We start from the raw sequence: 24,067 nt of genomic DNA, 5'->3' as shown, positions 1-24,067 counted from the left end.
TTTTCCCCTTTTTGAAAATAGGTACAACATTTGCCCTCCTCCAGTCTGCCGGGACTTCGCCTGTTCTCCAGGAATTCTCAAAGATGACTGCCAGTGGTTCTGAGATCACATCTGCCAGTTCTTTTAATACTCTTGGATGCAGTTCATCTGGCCCTGGAGACTTGAATACATCTAGACTAGCCAAGTATTCTTGTACTATCTCCTTAGTTATTCTGGGCTGTGTTTCCTCTGCTGAATCATTTGCTCCAAATTCTTCAGGTCGGGCATTGTTTTCTTTATCGGAGAAGACTGAGGCAAAGAAGGCATTGAGGAGTTCAGCCCTTTCTGTGTCCCCTGTTTGCATTTCACCATCTTCTCCTCTGAGTGACCCCACTGTTTCTTTGTTCTTCCTTTTGCTACGAACATACCCATAAAAGCCTTTTTTGTTGCTTTTAACCTCTCTAGCAAGCCTGAGTTCATTCTGTGCTTTAGCTTTTCTGACTTTGTGTCTACACGTGCTGGCTATTTGTTTGAATTCCTCTTTGGTGGTTTCCCCCCTTTTCCATTTTTTGTACACATCCTTTTTTAATCTTAACTCAGTTAAAAGTTCTTTAGATAGCCACCCTGGCTTCTTTAGGCACCTTCCATGTTTCCGTCTCATTGGTATTGCCTGAAGTTGTGCTTTTACTATCTCCCTCTTAACAAACTCCCAGCCATCATGAACTCCCTTTCCTTTTAGTATTACTGTCCATGGGATCTCACCCAGCACTTCCCTAAGTTTTATGAAGTCGGCTTTCTTAAAGTCAAGAAATTGAGTCCTAGTATGCTTGGCTGCTCCTTTCCGCTGTATAGTAAACTTCAGAAGAGCATGATCACTCGCGCCTAATGATCCTTCCACTTCTACCCCACTAACCAGGTCATCAACATTGGTTAGGACCAGATCTAAAATGGCTGTTCCTCTTGTTGCTTCTCCCACTTTCTGGACAATGAAGTTGTCTGCAAGTCCAGTGAGGAATCTGTTTGACCTTATGCTCTTGGCTGAGTTTGACATCCAACAAATATCCGGGTAATTGAAGTCCCCCATTACTACTATCTCCCTTCCTTTTGCATGCTTGGCCATCTGTTCCAGGAAGGCATCATCTATGTCCTCCGTTTGGCTTGGGGATCTATAGTAAACTCCCACAATGAGGTCTCTGTTATTCTTCTCTCCCTTAATTTTGACCCAAATGCTCTCACTTTGGCTTTGAGGTTCTAAATCTTGGATCTCTTCACAGGTATACACATCCCTGACATATAATGCCACTCCTCCTCCTTGCTTGTCTGGTCTGTTTCTCTGAAATAGATTGTATCCCTCCATTATTACATTCCAATCGTGGGACTTATCCCACCAGGTTTCAGTGATGCCTATTATGTCATATTTAGTTTGCTGTACCAAGAGCTCAAGCTCATCTTGTTTATTTCCCATGCTTTGCGCATTAGTGTACAGACATTGAAGTCCATTAATCATTCCCCCGTGTCTCTTATTTAAGGATTTTTTCCTCCCACCACTAGGTCTGTGTGCTGTTTGCTCCATTTGGTCTATGACATTTGGATGATCATCTTCATCAATTGATAGACTCCTACCTTCAGGAGCACTGTCTCCCTCCCCCACATTAGTCAGTTTAAAGCCCTCCTGATGAGGTTTCTGAGATTTTTGGCAAAAAACATTCCTCCCAACCGTTGTGAGGTGCAGCCCATCGCTTGCCAGAAGTCCATCTTTAAGAAACTGCAGCCCGTGATCTAAGAATCCAAACCGTTCCTGTTTACACCATTTGCGAAGCCAGTTGTTCACTTCCACTATTTTTCCCTCTCTCCCTGGGCCACGTCGTTCAACTGGGAGGACAGATGAGATGACAATTTGTGCATTTAATTGCTTCAATTTCCTGCCCAGAGCCTCGTAGTCTCTTTTGATCCTCTGGAGGCTATTGCTTGCAGTGTCATTGGTTCCCACATGAACCAAGAGGAAGGGGTATTTGTCAGTGGGTTTTATGATTCCTTGCAGTCGTTCAGTTACATCTTGGATCTTAGCCCCGGGGAGACAGCACACTTCCCGAGACATCTTGTCAGGCCCACAGATCACTGCTTCTGTTCCCCTCAGTAGGGAATCCCCTATCACCACTACACGCCTCCTCTTAGGTCTGGTCGGGGTTCTTCCGTGAGCTGTCCGTTCCAAGGTCGCCTGCACATTCCCTGAGGACTGACTTTGCTGCTCGTCCTCATATACCTGATCGACTGTAATGAGGGAGAGATCCTCAAATGGGGTCTGCTCTTCGTCTTCCATGCTAGGGGAGAGGACCTCAAAGCGATTGTGTATTTCTAAACAATCAGAGCGAACCCTGGGCCTCCTACTTCTTTGAGTCACGTTTCTCCATATATCTGGCTCCTGTGTTGGTGAACTAGCCTCCTTCTCAGGGGAGTCCCCTGTCTCATCCTTGGTGGAGACGGTGTGCTCTGTTGCTTCCAAGAAGAGCTCTAGCTCTCTAATTCTTTGGAGCGTAGCTACACGTTCCTCCAGTTGCTGGACTTTGTCTTGTAAGAGTGCAATCAACATGCAATTGCTGCAAGTAAAGCTGCCTGCAACCTTTGGCAAGATGGCAAACATTGCGCAGGAATCACAGGCGACTGCAGCTGTTCCCTCACCCTCCATCTTGAGAACATGTCGTTGGGGGTGACTACAGCGGTCTTCCATCATAAAAAAGCGTGAAGACAGGACAAATAACTCCCCCCCAAAAAACCCCTAGTTCTCTGCCAACAAACGTGTGAGACTAGCTCCCCTAAATCTAAAAGATGGATCAAACTGCGCGCGCCGCTAGGCACGCGCCGCTGCCCTGCAAACTCTGATAAGCTCCTCCCACAGCTAATCACCTACCTCAACAGAAGCCCTGCCCCCTCTGACCTTTGCCCAGAGAGAGCAGCTAAACAGCCACAAGAAACTCACACAAGAAAACCCTTTTTGTTCCTTCTTCAGCTGCTGCCCTAAAGCTCTGATAAGCTCCTCCCACAGCTAATCACCTACCTCAACAGAAGCCCTGCCCCCTCTGACCTTTGCACAGGGAGAGCAGCTAATCAGCCACAAGTAACACACACAAGAAAACCCTTTTTTGCACCTTCTTCAGCTGCTGCCCTGCAAACTCTGATTCTTAATTCGTTCCAGAGGTCCATTCTTAACCTGAAACCGTTCTTAAGCTGAGGTACCACTTTAGCTAATGGGGCCTCCTGCCGCTATGCCACTGCCAGGTGATTTCTTTCCTCATTCTGGGGCAAAGTTCTTAACCCGAGGTACTACTTCCAGGTTAGCGGAGTCTGTAACCCGAAGTGTTTGTAACCCGAGGTGTTTGTAACCCAAGGTACCAGTGTAATTAGGTAGCTAATGACTCATGAAAGCATAAAGAGGAGAAAATATTGAGTAGCAACAATGCCATAGAAATAACATAAAACAAGTTCATTGTGGACTTTCACCTGGACAAAGCAGGTACGTAAAGGAGGTTTTTCTTAATATCTCCCTTCTTAAAAATAATTATTTCATCATAATTTTGTTGATTTTCTTCTTTACATACCTGCTTTTTTAACCACACAGAATGCAATGTTTCAGCATAGTCTTAAAGCAATCTAGTATTTGATTTCTTAAGACTTCCAAATATATCACTAATAGAACCTTACTTGCACATTCTATTGTGAATTAAATGCCATCAGATAAAGGTTGCTTCCTTACCATGATATACTGCAATTATTTTGTGAAAACTTCCCAAACTTATTTAGATTTTTCATAAACCTTATTCTCCAAGTAAAACAGTTTCCTGAACATGGAAAACCCCCAACAAAGAGATGCTGCACTCTGAAACCATTATGCACCTAAAATGAAATTCATTTACACGTGCAGACATTACAGGCAGAGATGAAGAGATAGGCAATAATGTAGGAACGTTAACTATGGGTAAACATTTCAGCAGAATGGTTCTGAACTGAAAGCTGCAACATTTATTTTGGATGTGTCAATTTGTTCTGAAATACCTGCATAATAAGTGCTGCTGTGTGTTGACATTTTGCATCGTATGGCTAATGGAGGAAGCGTAATGGAAGCATGATAGGCAGGAATGTGACAGTCAATATATCTAGCATTTGACTTTTAACTATACCTCTCCTAGTGAAAACCTTTTGAATTGTAATTTTATGACACTGCAGATAACTAGGGAAACTCCACCAGGCACTGCAGAATACTGCACCATTTCCCTTCAAGTAAATGGAGCTTGCACAGAGCACCCCGGCAAGGCCTATTAAATTGCACAGAGGCTGAATACAAATCGGCTGCTCTTGCTGTCCTGCAGTTGAACTTTTAGATGGGGACATTTTCAATGCACGTTTGCCTGTTCAAGCCTCTCAAAATCAAACTGTATTTATTTATTTTAATTGTACTTTGGATCTTTTTGTTACCTGAGATTACTCATCCCTAAACTGGAAACTTAGCCCCTTGACACTCATTTAACACTGCTACACGGAAGTGTCGAGTGGAAAACAGATCATTAACAAATAGAAGTTAAGGCTTGCAAATTGTACAGAGACGCATGGGCGCAGGTCACAAACGGGAGAATCTTTCTAAAAACTATAAACTCTAATTGAAACGACTCAACAAATTATTTTGCTCGTGCTGCACTATTTGTTGTGATTTACTTACATATCAATGCATTTGGGCCTATCGCAATGAGGGAAAGTGATGTTCTGCCACTGTCACATTCAAACAAGGTAACATACTTGTTCATTATAGTACTTTGAACCTGCTGTATCAGCAGGTACAAATCCATGTAATGCAGACTCAGCTTTTTACTCATGAAGAAAGGAAACCATGAAGTTTTCGATACTTGAAAGTAAGAACTGTATGAACAGAAGCTTGCTTTGAAGTTTTAAGCTCGTTTCATTTCCCCACCCCTGCTGCACTACACCTAAGAAAAGGATGTATAATCTCTGTGCTAAATTTAACTTACTATGTTATAGTATAAACATGTCCTGCAATGGCAGATGAGTCCATAGGGTTGTTATTGTAAGTATCAGCCGCATTTTAATTCTGTCAGTTTTTCATGTCCGTTTCAAATCTCCTGAAACAAAACCCAAGTAGGCTCTTTTCTGCCATATTCTGACCAAATACTGCAGCCAGATGATCTGCTGCCATTGTTCCCATTGCAATGAGTTTAAAGATTAATTATAATACTATCTGAAGTTTTGTTAGCATACATTTTTGGAGGCATGCCATTTTGAATAGTGGTGAAATGTGAAGCCCCAACTCACTGGTGCCACCTGACATACTTTTTATCAGGCATTTTTTTTAAAAAAAAAACCCCACGCTATTTTTTGAAGAGTTTTTGATTACAAAAGAAATGTGCTGAGAACATGCCTGCAGTAGAAGAGTCGGAGTGGAACTTTTAAATACATTGAAATAGTATAATTTAAGTTAGGTAACCACAGCATTTTGAGTTTCCAAGTCTTTCATACTTCAGAGACTACTCCTAAAAGTTGGGGTGTATGCACCATAGAGGAAGGGATTGGGCTCAGAGCTCCTTATATCTATGTCATAGACAAGTGTTGGGAGGTAGAATTTTTGCAACTGCAGCAACAGCTACCATAACCAACGTTTTAATAAAACAGAGAAGCCCTTATGTTGTCATAAACTGCCTGGCGAGATCAAGAAAGATGGAACACCAGTGTTTCACAAACATATAAATATCCAATGAAATGCATAGGAATATAGAAAGCTGCCTTAGACTGAGTCAGAGCTTCCAATGTATGGATTGTGTGTGTTGCTCTAGAACGAAGCATCTTATGCAAATTGCAGTAAGTAACTGTGTCCTGATTTGCTAGGTATTGCCAAGCTCAAGGAAAGACAGGTATTGGGAAGAACTGGTGCTTCTTGTTGCCCTGCCTGGACACTATTTTTCCATGGGGGGGGGGGAGTTGTTTTTTCTCTCTCCCATTCTGGAAACTTATGAATGCAGGAATAGGTCATGCAGGATCCACTCAGGAAGACGGGCAGAGTGATTATAAAATGGGAGAATAGGAATGGGAAAGTGGTCAAGCTTTGGGATTAAAGGGGGAGGAACTGGCTGCTTTTGGTGGCTTGCTGTCCATTTGTCTTATGGGCCAACTATCCCCAAGTGCTTCTCTAATGATCTACATGTAGGCTCCTATAATGTTTTCATTCTTTTATAGTTCTGCTGTACGGGATCCATGGTACATTCACGATGTATTCCTTATCATTCTTTTTCCATCTCACAGTTCTTAATGTAGTGTTTTGGTTTTGCTGCAATTATAAATCAAGATATAGGCCAAGTATGTCTCCTAGACACATACTTCTCAGTCTCATCACCACCTTCAATCAAGTTCAAATGGAGTTTTTATCAAGATTTAAGTGAAATGAATTATAGAAAAATGACCTTCCTTATCACAATACTTTTCATTTCTTTCTCATTATAGCACCTTTCAGTGATACAGCTAGTAGGCTGCAGACCATTTCCTTTCATTTCTAGATTTTTCACTCCTTCAAAGCTATTACAGACATCAAGGTATAGTCTACTTAAAAAAAAGAACTTTCTAAGAATCCATTGTGCTTTCAAAACTAATCTTCCTTCTATTTATATATCAACAGGAGGGGAAAAAACCCCTATCCACTGCAGTATTTCACTAAATAACTACAGGGATTTCAAAAAGAAAACATGACAATTTCACTCCAAAATGTCAAGATTCAATTCTCCCCACTATGCTTCTCGGCGCACACAAAGAAAAGGATGAAATACATCCCAAAGTGTCATGAACGAGCACCAATAAAAAATGTCACATTTGGGTTGATGGCTATTGATGGAGCTCTGAGAAGAACAGTAAGAGGTAGTCACTGATAATAGTAATTCCTCTCTCTCTCTCTCTCTCTCTCTCTCTCTCTCTCTCTCTCTCTCACACACACACACACACACACACACACACACACACACTGTACTAAGCAGAGAAAAGCATTACAACAGAAACGGGTAAGCAACAAAACAGCCTAGGATGAATAATAGCCAGCAATGACACAAAATATAAACTCACTATCTACAAGCACCCACCACAGATTGACTGGATTTGTGCAGTTTTTCAGAAAACTAGCAGTGGCAGCTGAAATGATCAGATGGTTTGACGCATTAAAGTTTTCCCACCTCCATTTACTTAGTAAATGCTTGTGTTCCAGGGAGGAGGATTATAAAAGAACTGAAGATACTTTTAACTTCAGCAGTCAGTGAGTGAAAAACCTCTTGCTTCAAATTTTCACGACAGCCTTTTATCACTGGGAATAAAATACATAAAATACATAAACAGTTATGCTGGAAAAGAATGAATCATGCCCAGGTATAATGAATGTTATTACTAATGCATTGCATTTAACAATACTGAAGGGTACTGTGTAGGTTGAAGCATCCAGGTGCCAACTCTATCTCAATGCAACACGTGGATTATACTGATCTGTTGTCTTCTCCATCTACTTAGAAATAACAGGAGAAAAATGAAATATAAAATGGCCAGAATTATGCTGGGGCTGATTACAAATAGTTAGAACTTGTGGGTTTAAAAAACAAAATACAAGATGTTCATAAAATCATTAATTAGTTTCAAAACACAGGAACAAAGGCTCGCCCATTTAAACTGATAAGCAGTTGGTAGATAAACAAAAAGAAGTAGTTGTTCGCATAATACAAGCCTGATCTGTGAAAGCCATTGTTGCACGATAGTGTAACAGTCACTAGCATAAAATAATTTAAAAGGATTAGAAAAATTATGGAGGTATATTTCACAGAATCATCCGAAGGGATGAGGGGGGGGGGCGTCATCTAGTTCAACCCCCTGCAATGCAGGAATCACAGCTATAGAATCCCTGACAGGTGGCCATCCAAACTGCTTAAACATATCCAATGCAGGAGAATCCACAACTTTCCAAGGTAGTTCCTTCCACTGTTGAACAGCCCTTACTGTCAGAAAGTTCTTTGTAATGTGTAGTTGGAATCTCCTTTCTTGTAATTTGAATCCATTGGTTCATGTCCTACCCTCTAGAGCAAACAATAGGGGATTGTTGCAACATATTGACTTGTATGATAATCTCAAGACACCTTTTTGGCATTTTGAGACAGAGAATACTGACCTACGGAGAAACTATATGTGACACCTAGCCACACGAAGACCATTCCTGTCTTCTTCTTTTTTGCTAAGTAAATGTACATTTGTTGGATGTAGAAGTCCCACTCCAGGGGCACAATGGGGAAAAGTAACTGGGGAAGGGTGATTTTGATTTTAAAAACCCCAAAGAAACAAACTACCAGAAAGGAATGAGTAGCCTCTACCTTTCCTGTGCCCACACACAATGACTTGCATTGCATCCTGCAAATTCCAAATGTACATTTAGGGTTGTTGCTTTGAAGGTGTTGTGGGAGTCAAGTGAAGTTTGATGCTTGGATCAGCTTTCTGTTATTCAATAGGACAAATATATATATACTTTGGATAATTTACAAACAATCAACATGATCCTGTAAATCCTCTATTGACCATGGTGATGGGAGTTGTAGTCCAGCAACATCTGGCATGCCAAAGGTTCTCACATCTGCTCTATAGTTGCAATGGACCTAAACATTGCCATCAAACTGCAATTTCTGTGGGGGCATTTTGTAAAAATCAATAATAATTGGGGAAAGTGAACAATACATGGTGAAACTTGTTGGGTCATGTGACTGACAATAGCTATTCTTACAGACCACATGCTCAACTACTGCAATATGTTGTTGTTTGACCTTCAAATGAGAGTCTGCAAAGCAATGTACTTTGTTCTATGCATTTGTATTGCAAACCACTTTTGTGCTTACAAGGAGCAGAGGGAGCCTTCTGTTGAAGCTTCTTAGGGAAAAATAGGCTTGTTTATGGAGTCCTTAACCCTGAATTATCCTCTATTATATTCTTAGGACCTGATTCACAAAGTCTGTTCCAGCTGCTTTGTGCAGCTATGACAAAACAAAGGTATCATAAACCAGACTAAGTGGCCAGTAAAGAATTTTTAATAGCTTATTTGTATCCTCAGAATATCCCAAAGCAGTTGGAACATATTGGTAAATTTTTCTCTTAGGATTTCAGCTTGTATTGTCCTCAACCATAACCTTTAAATTGGGCGCTGTGTGTGTGTGTGTGTGTGTGTGTGTGCGCGCGCGCGTCAACTTACTGGTATCTTAATATTTATTTGACTTTGGAAATCCTCTGACAGATAACAAAATCTGCACTGTGTTTCTAAGAAACAAGCTTTTGTTAAAGTTAAAAAATACTGTTCTTTTAAAAAGAAAATAAACGCAGGCTACATTTTTAAACAGACCACCTTCTGTGAGAGCGAATACCACTTATGGATACCACTCTGATGGTGGTGGCAGTTGTGGTCTGGCACAATTGATGGAGGGGGGCCAGGAGAAGGCAACCCTGCATATTCAGGTTAGGCCAGCACTGTCCTCAGCCAGCCACGGAGACTGGTGGGATTGCCCGTCAGTGATTTTAAATACAAATGGGTCACTCAGAGACCCTGAAGACCCGGAACTGGCTGGGCCAGTCTTCAGTCTGCTCTGATTGCAGGGCATAAAAGTCCTTAATCAAAAAGTTTGGGAGGGGGTTACCCACCCATAAAATTCCAGGATATATTCTGCGTAACCCACTAAAGGGGTCCAAGGGTAGGGTTCTCTCTGGAAGTTCAGACAGGGGCTGTTGGGCCATGGCATCCTGATGGGATTTCCCCAATAGATCTGCATCAATGGAGGATATCTTCTCACTAGGACTGACCCTGATGGAAATATCAGTCAGTAATGTCTAAGCCAAATCCGATCTACATCTGTAATCAATAAAGTTATGGCTGATTTTGATCCCAAGCTGGTGTCACGTCTTTCCATACTGTATTCACACTGCTAATTTACACACACACACACACACACACACACACAGTTGGCTATCACCAGCCTGCTGTGCTGTGGCCCACGAGATAATATGCTCCCTTTTGCCTTACACACTGTTCTTTAGGAGAAAGGATATAAAAGTGCCCAATTCCTAACAGCACTACAATGTTGTTACTATTGCACCATTTACTACTTTAATGGCAGTATACTGTCCAAGAGGGAGGGATGATTCCAACTGTATATTTGTGCTTGTTGAAGAGCTTTTGATCCATTGGAAGCCTCTGCTAATGGAAGAGAAGAGGGCAGGTGATTTTGCTGGCTGCTTCTTCCTAGGGTAAGTTCCCTGCATAACCTTATAAACTGATCTGGAGGGTCTTCCAAAACCATGTAACCAACCTTTTGGGACACAGGGGTTGCAGGGAGGAGGGGGAACTGGCAAATATCACCTTCCTTTCTCTTCCATTGGAACAAAAGGAAATTGGATTCCACCCACTGTCCGTTTTGCTGAGTTAGGAACTCTAAATTTCTGTTCAGTCCCTTCACCATTAGGCATGTTTATGGTATTTACCTAAAGAAAGAGCCTGCATTTAATTAAATATCAGCTTCTATGATATTTTCTACAGTGTATTTGCATGAACAATTGGAGAGAAGAGTCGTGGGAACAGTGTTAGCTCTTGACAGCTATACAGTGGTACCTCGGGTTACATACGCTTCAGGTTACAGACTCCGCTAACCCAGAAATATTACCTCAGGTTAAGAACTTTGCTTCAGGATGAGAACAGAAATCATGCTCTGGCGGCAGGGCGGCAGCAGAAGGCCCCATTAACTAATGTGAGGCTTCAGGTTAAGAACAGACCTCCAGAATAAGTTCTTAACCCAAGGTACCACTGTAGTCACCTCTCACCCAAGCGGGGGCCGAACACTTCCCACACCCAATTTTTTTTGGGAGGAGGCAGGCCCCCCAATGTCCAAAAGCATCAGAGGAGGGGCTAAGCACAGAAGCAAGTGTAGTGGGGCTTCAGTTACCAGCTCCTTCTCTTCCTCCTCCTGCCGTGGAGAGGAAGAAGTGGCAAAACAGCCCCTGGTTGGTGGCAGTGGCAGGAGGAGGAGCTGTGGCCATTGAAGCCATGCTGCTGCTGTGCTAGGCTCCATCCCCAGCTCCTCTGATGTCCTGACGTCATGCACCACGTGATGTTGTAACCCCCTTCTCCTTCAGAAGCTGGCACCTCTTCTTCTAAGCATGTTCCAGCAGTCTAGGTTGGACCAATAGTGTTGATAATGCATGGACTATCAGAAATAGGACCTGGCTTCCTGCCATGGCTTCCTTCTGTCAAGTTGTATCCCATACAAATGTTGGTCTGTTTACTTCTTTCAGTATCTAGCATGTTCTCTTCTTGAACACCACTACACTCTCCCCTGTGTGGCACAACCCAACTGCTTTCTCCAGACATGTGCAGTGGATTAAAACAGGTATTTGCTAGGCTATTCATATCTGCCACAGTGATGGGCTTTCACAAAACTACTGCATGCCTTCTGCAAATCCTTAACATACACTTGTGAAAGAAGAAAAGCTCTCTCTGTAATACCTATGTGCATCGCTATCACACAGTTTGCACCAGCAATGAACACCTTTACAGAGTTCAAAATCCAAGTTCAATTTTTCCAACACAGCAAACCTTTCTTAGTGTACTATTATGATCACCATAACTGGTGTTGTTTAACGTAAGTTCAAACAAGAATGTGGTTACAAACAGATGTTCAAACATGTAAAAATAATATAACTTCCTTTCCGATATTAAGCATTAAATGTTGAGTGAAGAGAATCTGGTGACTGCATCAATGTAATGAGCTCACCATAAATATGTTTTGTTGTGACAGAAGGAAAACTGTACATTTCCTTTTAATTACCTTGAAGGAGTTGGGTAGGGGCTCAGTGGATAGTGTGGGAACACCATTTCATATTTCAGCATTAGTGAAATTAACAGTACATGGATCTGGTTAAAAATCTGGATGGAGATGATTGTCCCTCCCCCATATAAATCAGTATTTTAAACAAATTCTTTAAAGTTAAAGGGATATTCTGATTGCTCAAAATGCTGCTAGTGAGTAAAGAACAATTCAAGCCAGCCTGATACCATTTAAAACAACAACAACAATCAGCAGAACATAACTGCGGTTATTCTAAACAGATTTCCCCCTTCACATTATCACAAAAATGTCATCCAAACAGTGCTGCATTTTAACTAAGTGGACAGAATGTGTTGGACCTTTTAGCCAGTAGTTATGTTTCTTCCTGTGTGTGATATTTAGAGCCTGAGTAGGCTATAAATCATTCTCTTGCTACAATCACAACAAATAAATAATTGCTACCACAGACAAGCCAAGAATTTCCTATTCATAAAGTAGTTAGTTTATTTCTAGGCTTTTGTCCAGCAGTTTTTGCCATGATCAGTTATTACTCAACAGATTGAAAGCATCCTAGTCCGTGCTGTGCCTCTTATTTAATAGACAGAGTGCTAAGTGAGGCGTTACACTGGGGTGTGAAAATGGCATCTAATTTATTCCATTTTGTTTGTTTTTCTTGCTTTCCTGTTGACAGTTTCTTATTCCCCTGACAAACAGGAGTTTAAAATCACTATATCTCAGTCTCTTCCGTAAATGGAAGGAGTCTTTACTCACATGGAAGCGTAACTCTAGATTTAATTCAGTGAACCTAATGATGATTGGCAGCTGAATGTCTAAACTGAAGAGTAATATGAAATTCTGTAATGGTCCATTCCCACATGCATATATTCACATTATATTTCAGCCATCAAATGATGAACAGACTGTATAAACCAGTACGGTTTCACAGGAACATGGTTGCTACAATGAAGTTTTGTAAATACTTTAGCTTTAAGGGTGTTCATTCTCTCTCTCTCTCTCCCCGCCCCACAAGTTAATCAAAATGTTAGTTACATCCTGTGTCTATCATCTAGTAAGAAAATATCTCAGCTTTGTTCAATCAGATGCCTTCATATATGCATAAAAAACTGAAGTACTCAGCAGTTTGTTCTTGCATGCAAAAGTACCCATGCAATAATTAATGAAAATGTACATAATTACTTTTTTTTTAACATTTATGAATCAACCCTTAGTTTCAATCTGATCCTGGCAAATCATTTATTTTTAGTTTACAAGATGAAAAGCTGCCATGCTTAAAAAAACAACGCACACACAAAAAACCCCAACACTCAAAGGGAAATAAAGCATTGAAAATTCTTGTAGTTGCCACCTGCACGGTGGTCCCAGAATGGAAAGTGGAGGGGTGGGGAGAGAGAGAGAGAGGGAAGACCGTGCTGCTAAAATTATACAGGCATTTCTAGTTAATTAGATACAACAAGAAGCTGTCAGGCCGTCATGCTGTAAAAATGTTACTTCAACCACCATGACAAGTAGTGTGCTTTACTTTTATAGTTATATCATGCTGTGCCCTAGAACACAAAACACAGCACCTGCTATGTGTGGATACTGGCTTCTGAGGTCACAGTAGTTGCACTCTTAAAATGGAAAAGTAGGAACATACATTGCAATGAATGATAGTATAAGAAACACACATTGGATTCTAACCTTCAAGTATGCTAGAAACGTGGCAACTCACAGAAAGTACAAAATACACCAAATAACATATAAACCTCTTAACAAAGCTATGGCTTGAGGAGTTCTATGGCCAAATGCCCACCCAAGGTTGTTGTAAAGATAAAATTGGTAACTTTTGTGCATAGAACCCTGAACTCCTTGGAGAAAGGGTGAGAATAAATAAATATAAATAGCAAGCTAATTTGATGCTGATAAGCCAATTAGATAACTACTTTTCTTTAATAAGCGAAAATAAGAAGCATTACTTTTAGTCTACATTAATATAATGGCATCATGCATTAATAATCTGAATAGCATTTTAAAGAGGATCTATAGCCTAAAGTGAAATATACAATTAATCAAGATTAGCTAGTTTGGGAGTGCTTGCAGTGGATACTAACCTTTTATTTATTGTTGAGGTTAATTTATTTTCCTAAGGTTCACTAGTTTGATCTCATTTGCTTGATTGCCTGATGGCATGACCCTAACAATAACAAAACCTTCCGTAAATAATGCTTCCACTAATGTAACCAATTACATTAAATGACATTTCCAATTTTACATTAATCCCACACTAAAATGAATATCCAGTAAAGCTAGATAGGCAACTACTATGTTATTATTATGGCAGATAACTAAAATGTATTTCAATGAGTCACAAACAGTGCGATACTATTCATGTTTATTTAAGGCTTACTGTCTTCTGGCCGGGGGTGGATTACTGCCTAGTAAGCATATTTATCACTGCAGCCCACATATTCAAACCTAGAAAATAGGCATACTGTAGTATTTCAGGGTGGCCACCACAAAACTGGATACTTAATAGCTTCATTTCCCTTCTACTGTGTTGTTTGCTATGCATTCTTTAAAATATATTGGCTACAGATAATAAGCAAAACAGGTATTTTATTTATTTGATGTATGTTCTTTCAAGGAGCTCAAGGTGGTATACGTGCTCCCCCCCTTATTTCATCCTCACAACCACTTTGTGAGGTGGGTCAATCTAAGAGATAGTGACTGGCCCAAAGCCTAGAAAAGAGTTTAATGATTGAGTGGCGGTTTGAACCCTGGTGTCCCAAGTTCTGGTCTAACACCACTCTAACCACTATGATACACCAGCTCTGGTAAATATGAAAATTCTGCCCCTTCAGTTGAAGGAAATCAAAGTTATGGTTCAATCTAATTGAATTTGTTTAATATTTCAGATGAAGAAAATCTATTGCAACCTGGCATGAAGTATATCCAAACAGAAGGACACATTATAACAAATAAGCAATAAATAACCAGTGAAAAATAGTAAAATACAAATATTTGGGACCCTAAGGACTAAATACCAGATGCCCTTAACTGCATTGTTCTGCCCTTGAGTGGAAGGCTCACTCCCTTCCTCCCCCAACCCTCAACAAAACAAAACCCTGCCTATGTTGACCTTTGATATGGATTGGGACTATGGGATGTAGGTTTTTTTAAACCCATTGCTCCCGTGCAATCAAAATAGAGCCTACAATTCACATGGTAAAAATGGTCCTGTTCGTTAAAGTCCTCAATCCTCCAGGCCAGGGGCCTGATCAGACTCTCTGTGGTGGCAATTTGTGGGAGAGGAGAAAGCAATTTTATATTTACCTGTGCAGGATAGGACCTCCTATCCTTAGGGCATGCCTCCAAACTTGGAGCAGACTTTAACATGCACATTGTTATTAAATAAATGAGTTCCCTGCAGTCTAGGCACCTTATCAGATTTAAAATGGCCTTTCCCTTGAAAGTGTGATTTCAGAATGTGCATCTTGATTTATGTTACGCAAAGGAACAGATAGAGAAGCAGTAGATAAATAGCACCTGACACTGATTTAAACAATTGCTGAATACTTGCATGATAATGTCTACAGGTGCTTTCATTTTTAAAAGACCTGTGGAAGCAGGCCTGGTTCAATACTTGCTTTCTTTTGACTATATTTTTAAGCTTACAATCTAATCTTACATTATATAGATTTTTGCCTTTAGGTCATTGAAAAGTCAATAATAATGATGCTTATAAATTAATTTATCTCTAGCCCAGCATAATAACCCTAATCTGCTATAAATCCAGTTGCCATATTTGCATATCCTGCATTTGCCTTAATTATGCTGTCGCCTAATTAGGAAGCTCAGTCTGGAGAAGAACTCACAAAAACCAATGGTGCAGAAAGCTGAAAAAGAGTTTATTCCACTTCATGGGTTTACAGCTATGGAATCCTATGGCAAAGTGGTTGGAACAGACTCTATTTGTGAGGCAAACAGTGTTAGACAGAAGACACACGGCAATGACCTACCATGCTAATGAAAAGTGATATTGAAATTACTAATTCAGATAAGGGTACACAGATTGCACTTTCTCCAAAGCGCAAAGGCCTGTCACTGAAACAAATGCACAGCCCTGGTTACAATTAATTTGATTCTTGTTCTTTTTAAGGCTCAGCTTGTAGATTTAATTAAAGCTTTCATGCAGTAGGCACATTCAGCAAGTATCTGTGTTTAATGGCTTCTAGTGAGAGAGAAACAGAGAAGGCAAAGCTCCAAGTTAACATGCAATAATAAAATAAAAAAGAAATCCATAGGCACATTACCAGTCTTCCATATACACCTAGATTCAAACACTGTGAAAACATTATTTCAGTAGACTGTTAAGGTGTAACATCAATTGCCAAACACAAGCTGTATAAATGCCTACGAAATACAGGACTCAAAAGGGGAGAGCATGGTGGCTCTTTAAATCCCTGCAAAAGCAATTTCAGAAACAGATGCAAACATAGGCAAAAGTGTTTGCCCACCAAGCAGAGGTGAAGGGGAAGAATATCGCCCCCCCCCTAATTTTGAGGTAATCAGGACATACAGCAGCAAAAAAGGTAAATGAAACATCCCCCTACCCCAAAAAATCCTGGCACAACCTAATTAACTAATATAAGTTGTGGGCACTTGTCAGCAGCCACATGTTCCCTAAGTCCTAGCTAGTCTTGTCTTCTTAGCCTGTCCACTTACATCCCAAGCTTCCAGACTTCCTGGGTTAGACTCATAAGCCGAGGGAAGAGACTCATAGGATAAAACGTGTTTGCAATGTCGCCTAATTTTGGGCAGCAAATTTTAATTTCAATAGACTGACAATCCTCACTATTTCATTATGCAATGTTAATCACTGCCTAGTAATGATATAATGTGTGGAATTCAACGTAGTGCTAAGTGGGATATGTGCTTGGGGAGTTCTGCTCACACAAGGGGAGTTATCCCCCTTCTCATGTACCCCCTAAACTTGTACTGGGTGTCCCCTCAACTCTCCAGAGCATATTTAGTGGGTGGAGGCCACACGGAACGACTTTGTTCTAGTCAGCCCTATCATTAAAAATCATTCCCTGCCCTCCCTTTTCATCTCCTTCTTAAGTGCTGTCATGTCATAGATACAATGCACATTTTTTCAGAGACGAAATCTTCCTCCAAAGAATGAAACAGCAGCTCCACACTGTATAGTTCAGCACTATTACCTGTGGAACAATTTGGGACACCATCTATATGTTTGTTTTTAAATGGGTCAATGCTGTTACCTTCAAACCCAGGAATATGTATGTATGTGTTAGTGAATTTTAAAATAATAAAGTAGTTGAGATTTCATCCCCCCCCATGTCTCTTTGACTCCTTAGTAGCTAACAGTTGTTCATCCCACCTTGACAATATATTATTGCAATCATGATGTTGAAAAACAAAACAATAAACCAAAGTGAAGAAATGGCCATGTCTACTCCTTAACCTACATTTCCCTTCACTACTCAGTGGCAATCACCCAAGGAAAGTTTGGTATCTTTTGTACACAAGCTCCCCCAACCAGATGTTGCTGAATCATGAGATAGGGCTGTCTTCTCTCCTGTGGCATTACGGCAGGAAAGAAATTCTTTGAAGAGTTGGAGAGGGGGAAAGAATGGGCAGGCTGAGACAATTTACCTAGTGGAAATACAAAAGAGGGCTGACAGATGGTACCTTGGGGCAGATTATCATTAATCTAGTCATAACACCCACCAATAGGGTCAATGAAGGCATTTCAGCCAGAGCATATTCTGTAGGGTTTAAAAGGTATTCAAAGGATAAGAGTTTCAGAGTTCAAATGAAAATATAATTACACAGGAATGCTAATGCTAGCAGGCTAAATGAACACATTTCACTCCAGAGACAGAAGCATTTTGTTTTAACTTTTCTGAGCTAGCAAGAACTAAAACACAGGAATAAAAAGACATTTGAGTTACTTTTCTCCACCTTTCGCCTTTTTAAAACAAAACAAAACTGTGCACTGATTTGTGTACGTTCACCTCATTCCTCATGGTTCTGCCCTTGGCACTTGGTTCAATATTTCATTAAATCACCCTGAAAACTAACAGCTTAATTTGTTATGAAACTACAGTCCCTAAGCAACATAAATTACCTACCAAGTTGTGGCTTCGCCATGCAGTGTAACTTAGCCTTAAGCAACATTTCTGTACACGAAGAGTGTGCAAACAGTAATGAGGTGGGCACAGTCACAATGATACTTCAGATGTTCAGGAATCATGGAATAAAATAGAATGACACCCGCCATCGAAGCCTCCATGAGACGTTTTCTGTCTTTTCCCCACATGCTGTCAGTGCCCAAGGTAATCCAATACTTCCTTTCATGCGCCGCATTCAAGGAGCAGTCTGCTAGCTCTTTTTTATAGCCATTTAAAAGCTTAGCAGAATATAAAATCCTTCCCCACAAGCTTTTCTACCGCACCCTTTATTTTTCTCTGGGAATGTGCTATATACAAATAATTTCTTAACATCCCAACTGTTTCTGCGCCACAGGAGTGCAACTATCTTTGTTCTATTATTCAAAGAGATTTGGGCCAAGAGCGTAAAAGCCTGCAATTGAGGCTGATTTTCATTTCATAGAATCGTAGAGTTGGAAGGGATCCCAAGGGTCATCTAGTCCAACCCCCTACATTCCAGAAATTAACTTTACTGGGTCATTTATTTCACATACTGGAATTGTCCCCAGGGGTGCCAACAGCAATTTCAGTGGACTGGGCCCTCTGTTGCATTCACAAAAGAAGACTCAAATTGGCATAAAATCTGCACACGCTATTTGTATTTTCATATTTGAAAAGATTCAAGCTGTTTAATTTCTGCTTGCTAGACAGCTGTTAAAGATCCCAGTTCTCCCCAATGCCCACACTAAACCATGCACAGAACTCAAATGTCATTAGTTATTACCAGGGCTTTTTTTCACCTGGTACTCCCCCTGGAACTCAGTTCAGGCACCTCTCAAGTGGGCACCATTGCCGTTCTAACAAAGGAGGTGTTCGAGTTCTGGCACCTCTTTTTCTAGAAAAATAACACTGGTTATTACTATAGGTCTTTCACCAATTAATCTTTTAGTATGTGAACTGCCCTGAGCTATAATCATCATCATCATCATCATCATCATCATCAACTCTTAGGCTGGGAATGCGTCATCCAGGCATGGATTTCGGATAAGATGGGGGTCAAAAGGTGTACAACCACACAGATGCTCACGCTTTGATAAATTCAAGATTTTAAAAATGTTTTAAAAGGAAGTTGTGTATTTTAAGGTAAATTGTTGCAGTTATTTATTAATATCTCATGCCTCCTCTCACCCCTCCATGCTTGATTCATACATTTCACTCTTGCTGTACAGGAGCAGGAGTAGGAAACCTTGTGCAGGGCTATGCCATTGTGAGAATGCCAGGAAAGCTCTGCTAAAGGTCTATACAGTTATGGTTCATGCACTATGTACTTGCCTATAGATTTTCTTCAGAAAGAAATGAATAGGCAGGTCATCCCGACAGACAATGCCGTACAAACACTCCTGCTCTATTTAAAATTTGGTCCTCTTTAAAAATAACAGCGAACAAGTAAACATAACCTTGTGAACATGCCCTTTTGATTTCAAATAGAAAATACCCTCTTACCTACTATGTACGTCTCATTCTCTGGGATCAACACAGCACAACTATGTGTTACAGAATATGCAACATTTAAGCAGCATTTTATTTATGAATGGGATTAAAATGTATACAGCAATGGATGTATGGTAAATGGCTGCACATGTACATACATCACTAGATTTTCAACAAGGACAAAAAATTAAAAACAACAACTCTATGCCCACTTACTTGGGAATAAGCCCTTTGAACTCAGTTGGGCTTATTTCTAAGTAAACATGCATAAGATCTGGATCCAAGTATTTTATTTAAAGGTACCCTAAACTTGGTTTTGTTTTCTGAAATCCTAATAATGATGCTTGTATTTTCCTAATATTTTTGATGAGGGGAAAAAATTACAACACTTTTAACACACAGTACGTGGCAAAGGAAACCTAAAGGAAACGTGGATTTGAATACAATGACATGAAGATGTTTGGTTTCAAGCGAGGCAGAAAAGTGTTTCAAGTTTCACAAAGGAAGTTTGAATCATTAGTATTCACTATTCATGCACAGAGGAACAACATGGCAGAAAGCATGTCTCTGATGATGCACAAGTAAGTTACTTACAGGTAATAAGTGTAGGAGTGATAGCTTCTTCTGCCATGATGGTGGAAGGATTTAGGCAGTGGAGGAAAAGATGAAATGGAAGGAAAGAAAAGCCAAATATTAATGTATGAAAAAATCAAGATGAGACTAGAACTGGAGAAACAAATGAAAAGGTAGCAAGAATGCATCTCAGAAATATCATGCAGCACATTTGGAACAGACAGGTGACATATCCAATCTTTACAAAAGCTTCAGCAATTCCTCACTGAGATTTTTTTAAACATACTTTACCACACATCTAATAGCCATGACTAACAAGGAAATGTCTCCTACACATATATAATACATAACACAGACACACACATGTTAATTCATTAACCATGCTTTCGTTTCACATCATAATACTTCCTTTAGGAAGGACAGCATGCCACCTCTAAAACATCACTAAGGAAATTAGAAACAGTAAAATTTCAAAAGTTTTTTGTTTTGCCAGCGTACTGTGGGTTATTTGATACTGAGTACCCTTCTTAAATTTTCTTTCTTTGTAAGTCAACTATGCTGCAACACTATGCACAGCTCCACTTGCTCAGATATGCCAATAAACCTTAGGAGCATGGCACCGTGGGCTGGCTGTTTACCCCCACAATCTAGTTGGGAATGCAATATTAAAATATAAGTTTTGCATACAAATGTATGTTTAATGAAAAACAAACAAAGTATTTCAACTCCCCCCCCCCAATGTTTTTCCAAAACATTCTTGCCTTATATGAATATGCTTACTTTACAATTACGGTTTTATTCTTGCTTTAGGAAAATCAAATTAGTCCCATACAATGACTAAAAAACAGAGCTTGGCTGCCTGGCCAAGTGTCCATGGGTGCGACCTCTCTGACACTGTTGCCCTTATTGGTAGGGTTACTAATGGTGGTGACAACAGCTCCGTGGCCTCTGGCAATAACGACAAGCTGCCCACCATTTTAGTTGCTTACAGTGCTATGACAAAGGTTGGCTCCAGGGCACTGTGGGGAAAAATACTGACAAAAGGCTTGCAACCCTCCACTACTGCTCTAGGCAAGGCTGAGAGGTGAGCAGGCCAAGGCCTAAGAGCATTCACGGAACCCTGGAGTTTTCCAAGGATGTTGGGCCTGCTAAAAACCCAGTGCAGTTCTGTCTGAAGTAGGGGTAACCTACATGGTAGCCTCCAGGTGGTGTCGGATTATACCTACCATCATATATTATTATTGGCTGTGTTGGCTGAGGCTGATGGGAACTGAAGTCCAATAATATCTGGAGGGCACCGGGTTGGCTATCCTTGGTCTAGAGCAGCCTTTCTCAACCTTGCGTTCCTAGATGTTGTTAGAGACCACAACTCCCATCACCCCTGACCACTGACTATGAGACTAAAGGGGAAGCGAAGTACCCGTATTTTTCGCTCTATAACACGCACCCGACCATAACACGCACGTAGTTTTTAGAGGAGGAAAATCCGTAGGCATGCCACCCATAGGCATTCCCTCCATAACACGCACAGACACTTCCCCTTACTTTCTAGGAGGAAAAAAGTGAGTGTTATGGTGCAAAAAATACGGTACATATATATATACAAATTGGTGCTTCTGCACCCGTTAATTTGCCACAGTTATGTCCTCCCCACCCCCCAAACAAAGTGAAGAGATTATTTACATTATGGACCAAACAGCCTATCCAACTAATGTCTACATTCTGAGCCAAGAAAACATAGTCATATGCTATAAAGCAGTACAACCGTCTCTGTATTTCTGCTGTACTGATGACCTCTTTTATACAGTAGTGCAAAAAAAAAGAGGAGAAACAGCATTTTATAAAGCAGCAAAATAATTAGGAAAACTTGCTAAATTAAGGGTCAAATAGCGGCAAGGTACAAAAATACAAATAAGTACTGTAAGTATGGTAATTTCTGCAGCATAGTTTTTGTTTGCTTGCTTGTTATGGTAAAAACAAAAACAAAAGAGCCCTACATCCCTTTCCATAAATAGGTCTTACAAAGGACTACAGCTAATGTTAACTTGCCTCTAGCTACATGCTGCAGGCATCCCTTTGAAAATGAGGCTTTCATCAAGTTTTCTCTCTCATCTTCTTTGCCTGTAGAAATGTTTGCTAGTTTTCTATTCTTATTTTTCTGATGCTAACCGTATTGTTTAAAGAAGTGAAGTGCTTAATATTTAATCACATGTGGTATATTTGCTCAATGTACACCTGTTCTAATTCTGTTTAAAAGGAGAATGCAATGTGCTGTTTTGGTAGGAAAGCTGTTGTTATAGGTGCTCTTGCAGCAAAACCCAGCAAAACTTGAACAAGGAGTAAGTCCTATGGAAATAATTCTGCCTACCTACAAGGATAGAACAAGAGGGTATGGTTGTTCTGGTGAATAAATATTGTAACATTTCCTCATTTTGAGTCCCATGACAAAACAATCCCTATTTTTTAACATAAGTTGTAATGACAGCATTATAACATAATTGGTATAAATGCAACCGTGCTTCTAAATTTTGTACAGCAATTTCAGAAACAACAATAAATATAATTAATCAGTGCAATATTGTCTGGATGCAAAATTCTGCTAAGAATTTATTGAGATAAATGATTGCATATTTAAAAAATATATAGTTGAAATCAGGATCAACAAATGGATCCCATCACTCTTTGATGTTACGGAAGAAAAATGAAGAGGAAACGGCTCCAGATATTTTTATACACTAGTTACACTGATGTTACATTCCAGGGATGGGGCATAAAGCCAAAATCACATATAGACAAAACACATTGGGTGCAATGGCAGATGGCATAGCTTGGGGAGCGGGGCTGGGGGACCGTGGCCCGGTGTTTTTGTTTTGAGGGGGCACAACCAGGCGCCCCTACAACAGGAATCCCTCACTAGAGACTGACTCCTGAGTGCGAGGGAGCTACAGAGACAACACGGCAGCCGGGCGCCACCAGCCACAGCTCCACTCCTGGGTCAAGCCTGACCCAGGAGTGGAGAGAGGCTGCAGCACCTGAAGCACTCGATCGTGACAGGCCCTGCCCCCCTCAGGGGTGTGTCCCAGTTGCCATTAGCTTATGCTCTGCCAGTGGGTGAGACTGCCAAAATCTTTTTCTCTGCACGCTTGTCCCTTTTCTGCCTCCTTTTATTTATTTATTATTATTTTGTCCAGCATGTAAAGCTAAATGTGCACAAGTTAACCATGCATAAGCTGTGGGTCTACTGTACTGAATCTTTATAATAAAATCATAAGGTTTTATATCTGTTTTATATCTGATAATCCTTTACAATTACTGCTGAACAATTCTACAGTATAACAGACTGAAAAAGACTGTTTTGCATGTGGTTAATGAAAGATTCACAACAGCAAGGCTGACAAAAATACCAAATTACAGTGGTACCTCCAGTTACGGACAGGATCCGTTCCGGAGGCCCGGCCGTATCCTGAAAAATCCGTAACTGGAGGCGCCCTTCTGCATATGCGTGCTACGCACAGATCGCTTCTGCACATGTGCATGGCGAAACCCGGAAGTATACACTTCTGAGTTTGCCACATTCACAACCCGAAGATTACATATGCAGCGGGTTACGTAACCCGAAGTACCACTGTACTTAGCGAAGATGCTGGTATCATATAGGTGTTGACCCTTATTTGTATTTAATCTAGTCATATTTAGGTCACAATTCACATTGCTCTTTTGGGGCCTAGGATATTCTGTACTCCCAAGAGGAATTCTGAACTATCACAAACTGGTTTTGAAACGTCCAACTTTCAAAACCTTATTGCGTTGCAGCATGAGATTTATTTTTTTTAAAAAAAGAAATAAATGAGCCGAAATCTCTACTTGGCATGCTCAGTTACACTGCTTAACTATTTTAAGCGCATGCTCTAGAAAGCAAAATGGCAAGGAAAGAGTTGTACTTTTGTGGTTCTCATTTGAAATTTTGAAAAA

The 24,067-nt window shown here is 40.4% G+C and overlaps 1 protein-coding gene across 15 annotated transcripts in view; it reads right to left on the bottom strand.

The window, feature by feature from the left end:
- The window catches only part of PTPRM (protein tyrosine phosphatase receptor type M), a 409,846-nt gene that overhangs the window by 105,827 nt on the left and 279,952 nt on the right, over positions 1-24,067 (bottom strand). For 6 of the 15 annotated variants that reach the window (XM_028737325.2, XM_028737333.2, XM_077933147.1 and 3 more), the window contains one exon: positions 20,117-20,146. The exons of the other annotated variants lie outside the window; for them this stretch is intronic. In XM_028737325.2, coding sequence (XP_028593158.1) covers positions 20,117-20,146 — 30 coding nt within the window. The remainder of the gene's footprint in view (positions 1-20,116; positions 20,147-24,067) is intronic. 15 annotated transcript variants of the gene reach the window in all.

This window comes from Podarcis muralis, chromosome 8 (genome assembly GCF_964188315.1).
Source record: "Podarcis muralis chromosome 8, rPodMur119.hap1.1, whole genome shotgun sequence".
Classification (NCBI taxonomy): Eukaryota; Metazoa; Chordata; class Lepidosauria; order Squamata; family Lacertidae; genus Podarcis; species Podarcis muralis.
Note: the sequence above shows the minus strand (reverse complement) of the source record. Positions and strands in the feature narration are given on the sequence as shown.